This window comes from Pteronotus mesoamericanus, unplaced genomic scaffold, assembly GCF_021234165.1.
Source record: "Pteronotus mesoamericanus isolate MK-2021 breed Mesoamerican mustached bat unplaced genomic scaffold, CSHL_Meso_final contig_101, whole genome shotgun sequence".
Taxonomy (NCBI): domain Eukaryota; kingdom Metazoa; phylum Chordata; class Mammalia; order Chiroptera; family Mormoopidae; genus Pteronotus; species Pteronotus mesoamericanus.
This window is the reverse complement of record NW_026555001.1, coordinates 26,705,250-26,716,213: the sequence shown is the minus strand read 5'-3', so window position 1 is coordinate 26,716,213 and position 10,964 is coordinate 26,705,250. Positions and strand designations below refer to the sequence as shown.

Genomic DNA, 10,964 nt, shown 5'->3' with positions numbered 1-10,964 from the left:
GAATGGGTTGGACGCCAGCAGGAAGTGAGGGGATGGGACTGGGGCACTCGGGACGGAGCGCAGCTGGGAAGGGTGTGGGTGCGGGAACGCAGGGCGGACCAGGAAACGGTGAGTAACTGGCTGAGGGCTAGCCTGTCCCTCTCTGACGGCTGAGATTTAGCAAGGAGTCTCGAAACACATCTAATGTCAGCTGGTGGAGAGCCTTGAATGACATGCTAAGGAATTCGTAGCTTATTCTGTTCTCGTGAGAGAATAACGCACCTGACATCGTACATGTTTAGAAAAATACAAATGACAACATACATTTAGAATAATTTGTAATCGAACTGCCCAGATATAATTGCAGTTAATGTTTTGAGATGTGTATAACCTTTCAAATTTTTCTGTACCAATATTTCTTATTTTCCTCTCGAATGGGGACATAAAACATAGGTCCTTTTCTAACCTGATTCTAAGTCCATTAACATTTTTCTTGGCCCTCCTTGCCTCGCTCCTTCCCTCCCTCCATCTTTCCCTCTCTCTTCCTCAAATACACACACATGTGCACACACAGAATTATGAAACAGGGATACATTTAATGAATATGAGCAATGACTGTATTCTGAAAACTATTAAAAAAATCATGGAGAGAAATTAAAGGTAAGTATAGATGGTGAGCTAGACCATACTCAAGGGCTTGCAGATTCAATATTGTTAAAATGCCAATTCTCCTCCTAGATTTATCTACACATTTAACACAATGGCATTCAAAATATTAGCAGTTATTTTGAAAAATTTAGTATGTCAACTTTGAGATTTATGTGGAAATACAAAGCATATAGAATAGACAAAACAAGACTGGAAATGAGTTGGAGGACTGACCCTGTGCTTGCGAGACCTACCCTAAAGCTGACAGTGACCAGGCAGGACAGTGTCCCAGTAACGGTCGGCGCACAGACCGATGGAGCAGAATAGAGAGTCCATACACAGGCCCTCGCCTAGGAATGGGCGACTGATATTTTAGCAAAGGTGCCAAGACAATTAAATGGGGGAAGGATAATTTTTTCAATAAAAGGTGCTGGAATGAGTTGGCTAGATGCACAAAAGTGAGCTAAAACTATAAACCTCCTAAAAACAACAACAACAACAACAAACAACAGGAGACAATCTTAGTGACCTTGGGTTAGGCAAGGATTTTAAAACCAGAACACGAATTACGTGGCCCGTCCTGGCCACGGGGCGGTCACAGCGAGGACTCATCTCGCCAGGGCTTTGCGGCCTGTGGTCCGGGCTCCACTCCGGTGGCTGCATTCCTGGAAGGGAAGGCAGAGCGTGGCCTGGTTTGCCCCAAGACTGGAAACAGATAAGCCAGCTCTCAACAGGTTCTGCAGCTTGCCTGAGATCTTATCACACTTGAGAGTTTGGGAAACTCCTGAGTTCTTGAAGCCAAGCTCTGAGTCCCTCACACGAATCTTAGGAGGTTGTCTGCTTCTGTTTAATTGGGGCTGTACCTCCTGGCCGCTGATGTCCTTCGATGGGGCAACTTTGTGTCCAGAGGACTCGATTCATTCCCTAAGGAACCTTATGAGGCGCTTGCTCTGTTTGCAGAGAGAGTGCGCTCTTCCAAGCAGGCAGAATGCAGTTAAGATCCCTCCTCAGCCTCTTGATGGCCATATCACCTGATTTGGCCTCCCGAGCCTCAGCTGCCCTTCCCTTGAGAGGAGAGGAGGGTTACCTCCCAGCTCAATGACCAGATGGCCTGGGTGATGGCCCTGGTCCAGGGCCGGACGTGCTTTGTGCCCAGCAAGCGTCCGCCCCGTGACCCCCTCTCCAGGACTCTGCAAACCACAGGGCCCTCGGGCCTCAGTTACGGGCGCACAGGCTGCGGGCCAGCCCTGCAGCCCTCCGAGGGCCCACCCAGCAGAGCGGCGCCCTGCGCGCTCTCACCTCTGGCGGAAGTGCTCTGCAGACGCAGGGAGGAAGGAGTCTCGTGTGTGAGAGGGTCAGGGATGGCACTTGCTTTCTGGAGTATCCCTGTGCTTTGTGATTAGCATTTAATAGGTTCCCAGAAAGCTTTGAAGATAATAATATGCCTCTCTTCCCTTTTGGCTGATGATCTGGGAGCAATACACTTACGTCTGTAATGATATTCGTAGGCTCTCGCAAGGAGTCGAGACTTGCTCTTATCTTTAAAAATAACTTAGAACCCTAGTTATAAAAATTAAAGCCGCAGAGAGGAGTGGTGCTGGGCCGTATCCTTGGCAACGTCTCCTCCTCAAGCTCTGCCTGTTTCACGAGATGAATGGAGGGACGATGTGGTGAATTAAGCCTCATGGCAATTGTGGCATCTGCAGCTCCCTTTACTGTGTGCGCAGCTTGACAAAGCCTTTGCACAGCCAATACCCTCTTTGTACCTCACGGTCTCAGAAGGAGTTTTGGTGACTTATCCTCTCTGTCCTGCACATGAGAAAGCTGAGACTCGGAGGAGTGGCTTGTCCAGGTCACAAAACCAGCAGGTAAGTTTCAGCGCCAGAGTTCAGTCTATGGTCCCGCTGGCACAGCATGTTCTGTTGCCTCCCTGAAATATTGAGCTATTTGCACACTTAGTAGAACCCCTTTCACTGAACGTGTAACTGAGCTGCCCTGGGCTCCAAGGAGGAGGCAGTGGGGCCCGAATGAAGGTGGCCGCACCCTGCAGACCAGGGCCCCAGCCCCGGGGAGGGGTGGCCACATTCCTGGAATTTCCGCAGCCTGGTTGCATGAGAATAACGCAGCCCCTAGGGGCAGCCCCGTCAGGGGCCGATCTGTCCCTCTGACCCACTCAAGGACTTTCTCCTGCAACTCCCCCCTCTCAGTAACTGGTACCTCATTTCCGTTAGCTTGCAAGTATGTAGCAATAGTTCACATTTTTGACCTTCTCCGTATCTCCTTTCACTATTGCCCAGTTCTCTGCCCTTTCTTTCAGTGAAACTCTTACGGGCGTGGTCTTTACTCGCTGTCCTGCCCGGAACCCTCTCCTGCGGACCGCGCGTCCTCACCACCTCACGGGATCACCTGGGCCCCGGCCTGCTTCCCACGGAGACCTGTGCTCCGCTCGCCCAGCTCTTTCCAGCATTCGCCGTTTCTTCTTCCTGGAAGCCTTCTTCACGTGGCCCTGGTCACCACGCTGCTATCTCTCGTCCTTCCACGTAGCTGCTCCGTCTCCCCCGCTGCCTTTACCAGACGGCCCGCCCGCCCTGGCTCCTGCATGAGCAGGCCGGGCCCGGGGCCCAGCTCCCTCCTCTCCTCCCAATCTGTTCTCACTCCTCAGCTGTCCTCATCACTCCCAGGACTTTAAGTCCCTTTTTTACTTGGTGACCCACAAATTCACATCTCTAGCCAGACATCTTGAATTCCAGGCTCATTTGTCTGACTTCCTATCCATTATCTCCTCTGGTATTTTTAACATGCACATCAAACTTGACAGGTCCCTACCCTGATTTCTACCCCCCACACTTGCTCACAACCGCCTCACGGAACCACCCGCCCCGTCCCCCCCACCCCCCGGCCCGCCGCACTCTGTTAGTCTTGACTCCTCTTTTTCTCACAGTTATGCCCAATCTAGTGTTGGCTCCACCTTCAAAGGCCAAAAAGTGCATATGTTTTTTTTCCATAAAATAAAAGACATTTTTAATTTTCACCAATGACTTTATTGATTTGGATATTTGAGTATGTTGGTTATGTCCTGTGTGGTATAACGTTGACTGTTCTCAGATAACATCTCGATTTGATCGCTATTAACTCCAACTGGTCTACCCGACCGTGGAGCATCATCCAGCAAGAAATCTCTACCATGAAACTTCACAAGCCACTTCTCACACGTTCGATCAGTCACAGCACCTTCTCCATACACTGCACAAATTTCAGTTGCATTTTTACCTTTCTTGAAATAATAAAGCATAATATGCTGGGAATGTTGCATATTTTCTTCCATCTTCAATATTAAATGGCTACACAAAAATTCACCAATTTTGATGTTTTTTTAAATGCATGCCGATATGACAGTGTCACAATACAATCTAACAAAATTGTTTCGAGCGAAGGTAAAGACAACTAAGTGCTACGACAGCCATCTTTGGTTGGAATAAAACCAAACATTTTGGCCAACCCAATATACCTATTTCTCCCTGTGCCTGTGTCCACGGGCTCCACTCCCAGCTCGTCATTGTAACTCCACCCTTGTTCCCTGTGACCTGCTCCCCACACAGAGGCCTGCGTGTTACTCTGAATCATACATTAGATCAAGTCACTCCTCTGTTCAGTGACTAAAATCCTTTAGTGACCTCTCAACACACTTAGAATTATTAATAAATTGAAGTGCCTAACCATGGCCTCAGAAGGGGCATTTGAAATTTAGATGTAAATAAATTTAAAATATATTCTCTTCTATTTTCCAAATAAACCTAAGTGTATCTATTTATCTACAGCATAAAACTGCTTATAAAATGATGCGAGCTGTCACTAAGAGCACTCATCAAGCCAGCCTAATCATTTCTAAGTCGTTTGTTGGTTTTCAGAAATTACTAGAGTGATCTTTCGATGGATACGTTCTCACTAATGAAATAGCGTGCCTTTTGGAGCTATGATTTGACAGAAGGAAACACAACCAACTCTCCCAATAACTTCCTCATCAAATCAGTTGCCACTGGTAGAGTCAAAATAGAGAACTCCTCCTGGTAACAATATTGTTTTGAGTGATGAATTGTCTCTTAGCCTGAATTAGGAGCAATCCTGTGCAAATGCCCTCTGCTTCCTACAGCCGTGGAGGGGCTTACGCGGCCATCGCCCTCCAGGCCCAGTCACAGCAGCCTCTGGGACGCGCCACCGTGAACGAGGCCGAGCCCGGCCCCTCCTGAGGCGGTCACGGCGGGGAGCCACCGCTGTGCCGCTGTGCCTGCTCGGCCAGGCTGCTCGGTTCTGAAACCCCGGCTTGGCGGCTGCAGCGGCTTCCAAAGGCGGTCCTTTGGGTCGGTTTCCTTGCCTGTCAATGGGGCCGATGATGATCGCACTACTCAAGTGAGTTACCGCGTTTAGGACAGCGCTTGGCTCGGACGATGCTCGCTGTGCCTTAGCTCTCTCTGTGCTAAGGAAACCAGCGTTGTTAGTGCCCTTGGCCGGAAGGCGTGGCGGGGGGGGCGCGGGGGGGAGCGTTTAACAACTGGGTCCCCGAATTGGAAGCGCAGCTCAGTGGGAACGGTGCACACGGCGAGCGCGCTGCCGACCTCGGCCCCTCCTCCCGCCGTCCTCTCTCCGCCCACGTTCGCCCTTCCAGCAGGGCGGCGCTCCCGAGAAAGGCAGCTGCATGGAGGCTGGGGACCGGCTGGGTGTGGACATGGGGTCCCCCGTGACCTGGACGAGAATGGCTTCAGGGTTGGGAGTGAAAGCCGCACAGCGCAGGTTCAACAGGGAATGGTGGAGATTCTTTATTTCTTATGAATATGTCTTTTGTTGTTTATGTGTATTGTGAGTATCTTCTCCCAGTTTTTAGTTTACCTTAACAGTGTGTGTGTGTGTGTGTGTGTGTGTGTGTGTGTTTAATCCTCATCTGAGGACATGCTCACTGATTTCAGACAGAGGGGAAGGAAGGGAGAGAGGGAGAGAGAGGGAGGGAAACATCCATCAGTTGCCACCTGTGCACACCCCGGCCGGGGGGAACACACCCGTACCCCAGGCCTGTGCCCTGACCAGGAATTGAACCCTTGACCCTTCGTTTTATGGGATAACACTCCAACCAAATGAGCCACACTGGACAATGTTTTTTGATGAACTTTAGAAAGGTCTTCACTTTAATGAAGTCCAAAGTAACAATCTTATTCCACAGACAGTGCTTCTTTATGACATTTTTAGGAAATTTATCCTATCCTGAGTCACAAAGATATTTACCTATTTTTTTCCTAGAAACTTTGTGGCTTTACCTATCATATGTAGGTTTTGTGTATGGTGTGAAATAAAGGTTGATAATTTTTTTCCTATGAATACCCAGAATCATTTATTGTAAAACAATCCTTTTCCCCAATGAATTTTTGTCGAACCTTTGTTGCAAACAGTTTACCTTATATGTATTTATTTATAGGTCAATTTCTGGATTTTGTCTTCAGTACCATTGATCTTTTGGTCTATCTTTGTACCTGCCACACTATCTAGATTTGATTTGTTGTTGCTGTTTAATGTTAAATCAACTTTGTATTCCTAGAGTAAACCCAACTTGGTTTCAATTTATTATCCTATTTATATATTGTTGAATGCAACAAAGGAGTTGCATTCAATTTGCTGATATTTTGTTTGAAACTTTTGCATCTATGTTTTTGAGAGAAAATGGACTTTAGTAGAATTTACCAACTTTATGCCATTTCAGACTGGAGTTTTCTTTGTGAGATGGTTTTTATTTATAGAGTTGATTCCTTAAGTAGAGACAGGATTATTCAGAGGTTCTATTTCTTCTTACACACTTTTTGATAACTTGTGTTTTCCTAGGAATTTATCTAGCTCTTCAAAATTTTCAAATTTCTTGGCCTAGAGTCACTGGCAAAATTGTGTAGCAGTGAGTGCTGCACCCGCCACTTCGGAAGCGCTTGGGCATGACAGGGTGGGGGAGGGGGTCCTCGCTCTCGTTAGGTCCTCCTGTTGTTAGGCTGGAGGGTACATAAATCTCTTTCTGATTCACACAGTCTTTCTTTAGGTATGTTAATACCTTCAACCAGGCTTTGGTGTTAAATCAAATCTTGGCCCAGAGGCTCTCAGCCCCTTTAGAGGCGTATTATCTCTGTTCTAATTTTACTTCTCTGTTTTCTCTTCTTGGGGTTGCCTCACACCACCTGTACGCAGCTGAACCGCTTTCCAGAAATATCCTCCACTCCCACCCTGTTCGCTCTGACCTGCAGCCAGGCACACGGTTCACTCACTGAGCCCTTTGGCCACGGCCAGTTCCCTTCACCAAGAGGCTGCCGCTCGATCTGACAGGCCCCGGGCGGCCTCTGGGTGGAGCTGTGAGAAATGCATTTGAAAGCCTCTGCCCCGACACCCCTCTGAGTCCTACAGGCCAAGGACACCTCTCCCCCAAGGAGGCGGACTTGGCTCCTAACACTCAATTTTCTGTTAAGGAATAGCTGGCAAATCTGACTCATTCCTGTATAACCACATGTCCAAAGTCTCAGATGCCAATATGTCCTCTATTTAAAATACTTTGCATATACACAAAAATCTTACCAAGTCACTCATCCATTCCACAAATGCTCATCGGTTGCACCCCGGGAGCTCAGCACGGCTCCGGGCCCTGGGTCTCTAGCAGTGAACAGGAAGACCAAAATCCCTGGTGTCACGGAGCTCTTTTAGTTCAATACACAAACTCCTATTTAGTTGGACATTCAGTGCTGCCCCTTTCTCATGTTTCAACATTTAAAATCAGGGCTAGAAAATAAAAGGCTTATGATCAGCCGTTCAAAGGACACCTCTCGGGGCTCTGAAGATGGGTAAGGTTTTCTGGAAAGAGTCTGTGGTCACACAGAGCCAAGCCTGGTAAGCGGCACAGGTGATGCGAGTGGCGAAGGGCATTTGCCTAGAGCCGTGATAAAATAACGAGGCTGGCCGAGCCGCTGGATGGGGCCTCTCGAAGGCGGGGACTCCGTCCTGTTCATCCTTCATTTCCCAGTTGTGGGCACACTGCCTGGTATAGAGGTTAATGACTTTCTGAAATCCACGGGTTGACGAGTGAATAAGGAGTGAGTGGATAGAGCCCCTCCCTTGGTGATCTCATCTAGTCTCCTTAAATACCATCTCAACAGAGATAACTCCCAATTGTACAGCTCCTAGTCCTGAATCTGATTCCTAGATCCAGTTGCCTTCTCATCCTATCTGGCTGTCCTCTAGATATCATGAGCGTAAATACGTTCAAAATCAAATTTGTGATTCCTCCTCTCAACTCTCGACTCCCAAACTGCTCCACCCCCTCAGTCTGCCCCCACCCAGTCAGGGATGGCCTCACCCTTCCAGTGGCCCAGGGCGAAAACCTTGAAGTCATCCTAGACTCCTTTCTTTCTCTTACTGCCTACTTCTTGTCCTTCAAAATAGCCTTATGGCTCTATCTTCAGAATCTGTATTTCCAGATTCTGTCTACTGACCACTGTCTCCGCCGCTTTTACCGGGTTCAAGCTCCCATTAGAACTCGTTTGTGTTACATAGGGAGTCTCCTGACTTGTCTCCCAACTTCTACTTTTGCCCCCTAGCAGCCAGACTCCCCAAACAGCCAGACTCAGCTGTTAAACATAAGTCAGATCCTGTAAGTCTTCCAATGACTTCCCCAGTTTCTCCAAGTCAAAGCCGTAAAACATATTTTGCCCAACCACATTTTCCACTCTCCCTTCAGCTCATTGTTCCGGCCACAGCCTAACCTCCTTGCTGATCCTTAAATGACAGGGCGCCAGGCTCAGGACTCAGGGCCTTTGTTCCTACTGTTCCCGCTGCCTGGAATGATATCCTCAACATGCCTCTTGCTTCCTTGTCTCAAAGGTCACCTTCTTAGTGAGACCTTTCCTCACCCCTCCATTAAAAACGGAAACCGCCCTAGAGCTCCCCTTCTCCTCTCCTGCTTTTCTGCTTGACACTCATCACCGTTGATCATACCATGTATTTCCTTATTTATTGTTGCCTCTCCCCACCAGAATATAACCTCCATGACGAGTAAACGAAAAGGCACCTTTGTTTACTTTGTTCACTGCTGAATTCTCAGAACCTAAAACAGCGCCCGCTTAACGACTAAATCAGGGGATTGAACCTGCGCGGTGAAGGAACAAGAAAAGCTAAATTTGTGAGCCCTTCCTTGAGGCTCAGTTAGAAGGGGCTCCCGGGCAATAGCTAACTTTTACAGAGGAGGAAACTGAGGCACAAGGAAGGAGAAGAGCCGTGATTAGAATACCAGGTCTAACCCCGCAACCCGCATTATTTCCCCGGAACCCCGGGCCCTTCCTGGGCTATTAAAAGCCGGTACGGAGCGGAGAGCTCGCCCTCAGCCTGAATCAGGAGGCGGGTCTCGGAATTAACGGCGCTCAGAACACAGCGTGATGGGATCAGCTCGATGTCCGGCACGGCCCACCTTCTTACTGGTGCTTAGATTGCTTGACTTGGGAAAGGATGCTGTCCGGGCAGAGGACGCAGGGTTTGCGAGCCTCGGCCGGGAGCGAACGGATGCTCCCCGACGGCCGCACGGGCCCGGAACCCAAAGCCAGGGTGTCGGTTTCCGCCCGGAAGGCTGCTGCCGCCGCTCCCGGAAGCTGCGCTCGCTGCCCGGGTAACGGGCCCCGGGGCGTAGACGGCAGTAGCGTCGTCATGGACCTGGAGGAGGCGGTGAGTGGGCGTGTGAGCGGGCGTTCTGGGGAAAGAGGCCAGAGTTTCTGGCCCGATGAGGGTGTGGGTGAGGGGAGGCTGGAGTGACAGCCCCTCAGGCTGTGCTTCAGGAGGAGGGTGGAGTTGTGGATTTGGTCGGTGTGTCCACCCACGTGGCTCATCCTCTCTGGACCGGGCCCCCCGAAAGTTCCCTTGGATGCTGGGGTGGGCGAGGGAAGGCCCGGGTTGGAACCAGAATGCCCCCAAGTAACCCCGGCCGGTCTCCCTGGGAATCCAGACGGGGGCTTGGGGACGCTCCACGTAATGACAGTTGCCAATACAACGTTAATGAACACTGGGCCAGCTTGCCAAAATAAATTTGACGTTCCTTTTTGACATACTGCATACAGTGCCGCACTCTTTGATGGTATTCGGGTATTCTGTAATTAGATCAACGGTAAAGAGCTGGGCACTGATTTAGTGAGTCTAGGTGTGTATGGAACGAGGAGGTCGCGCTCACTGTAGACGCTGGATAGGTGTTGATGCAGTGATAGACGGGTGTCGTCTGTGATGCTGGGTGAGGACACTGGCCGTTAGAACTCGCCCTTAGCCTGTACCTGCCCTCAGGAGGGATCCTGCCTGTTTTGCTCTCCGTTGAATCCTCATCGCCTAGTTAAGCGCTAGTACATAAGAGAGTTGATACTCTATTTTGCTGAATGAGTAAATCGGAACTTGAAACAGCTGTAATGAAAAGCTGGCTTCTTTGCAGTGAGTCTGTCTTTAGCGTCCGGGAAGAAGTGTCACGTGGATGGCATGCTGTTTCTATGTTTTAAGTCTTCTCCGTACTGAAATCGCGTCACCTTTTTTCATCACAGCATTTTCAAGGAGTTTTTCTACTCCTCTTTTTTTTCTTTTTCTATTTTATCCCTACTACCTTTTCTTCATTATTTTCCATCACACATTGCATATTTTAGAAACTTTTGCTTAATAGGCTAATTCCATTTCAAACTGCTCAAGAAACTGTACTGCTATTCTCACTTATAGATAATCTCATATATTTTCTATTTTCTATGATTTTGAACAAATTGTCAGGGTAAAACTGCAGGTAACCATCCTGTAGAACTGCAGGGTTTAGGCGCACTGTACTAAACGTGGTTTTCCTCTTCTGCAGAAAGAGTTCAGAGAACGCTGTACTCAGTGTGATGCTGTGTCCTGGGGTCTTACTGATGAAGGCAAATATTATTGTACTTCTTGCCACAATGTCACAGAAGTAAGTAACAGATGTCATCTATGAATTTGCTTATTTCTTTAAAATTGCACTGTCAACCGGATATGTGGTGAAGAATTGATCTATTTTTATCAGCCTTGCAATACCCAAATTCCAAGGATGTAAGTGGTCTTCGAGGGCTAAAGAGATGAAGGAATTTGTAAATCAAATTTAGGGTGAGTTCTTGCAATTATGTTGAGCCGTATAGATAAACGATTTCCTGATTCTGACTGTGTAGTCTAAGGGGAGATAATTAAAATTGTACTTAGAAGATGATGCATTTCATTTTATTAGTTACACTTATGAGTTTTTAATGTGTTGTGGTAGCTTAGTGGTTTAGAAGATGAAACGTTAGCAAGAT

The 10,964-nt window shown here is 48.4% G+C and overlaps 1 protein-coding gene across 1 annotated transcript in view; it reads left to right on the top strand.

The window, feature by feature from the left end:
• Window positions 1–9,299: 9,299 nt before the first annotated feature.
• The window catches only part of TAF1B (TATA-box binding protein associated factor, RNA polymerase I subunit B), a 52,240-nt gene continuing 50,575 nt past the window's right edge, over window positions 9,300–10,964 (top strand). Inside the window, exons 1-2 of the mRNA XM_054569789.1 lie at window positions 9,300–9,357; window positions 10,508–10,606. Of these exons, the coding sequence (XP_054425764.1) occupies window positions 9,340–9,357; window positions 10,508–10,606 (117 nt within the window). The 5' untranslated portion in view covers window positions 9,300–9,339. The remainder of the gene's footprint in view (window positions 9,358–10,507; window positions 10,607–10,964) is intronic.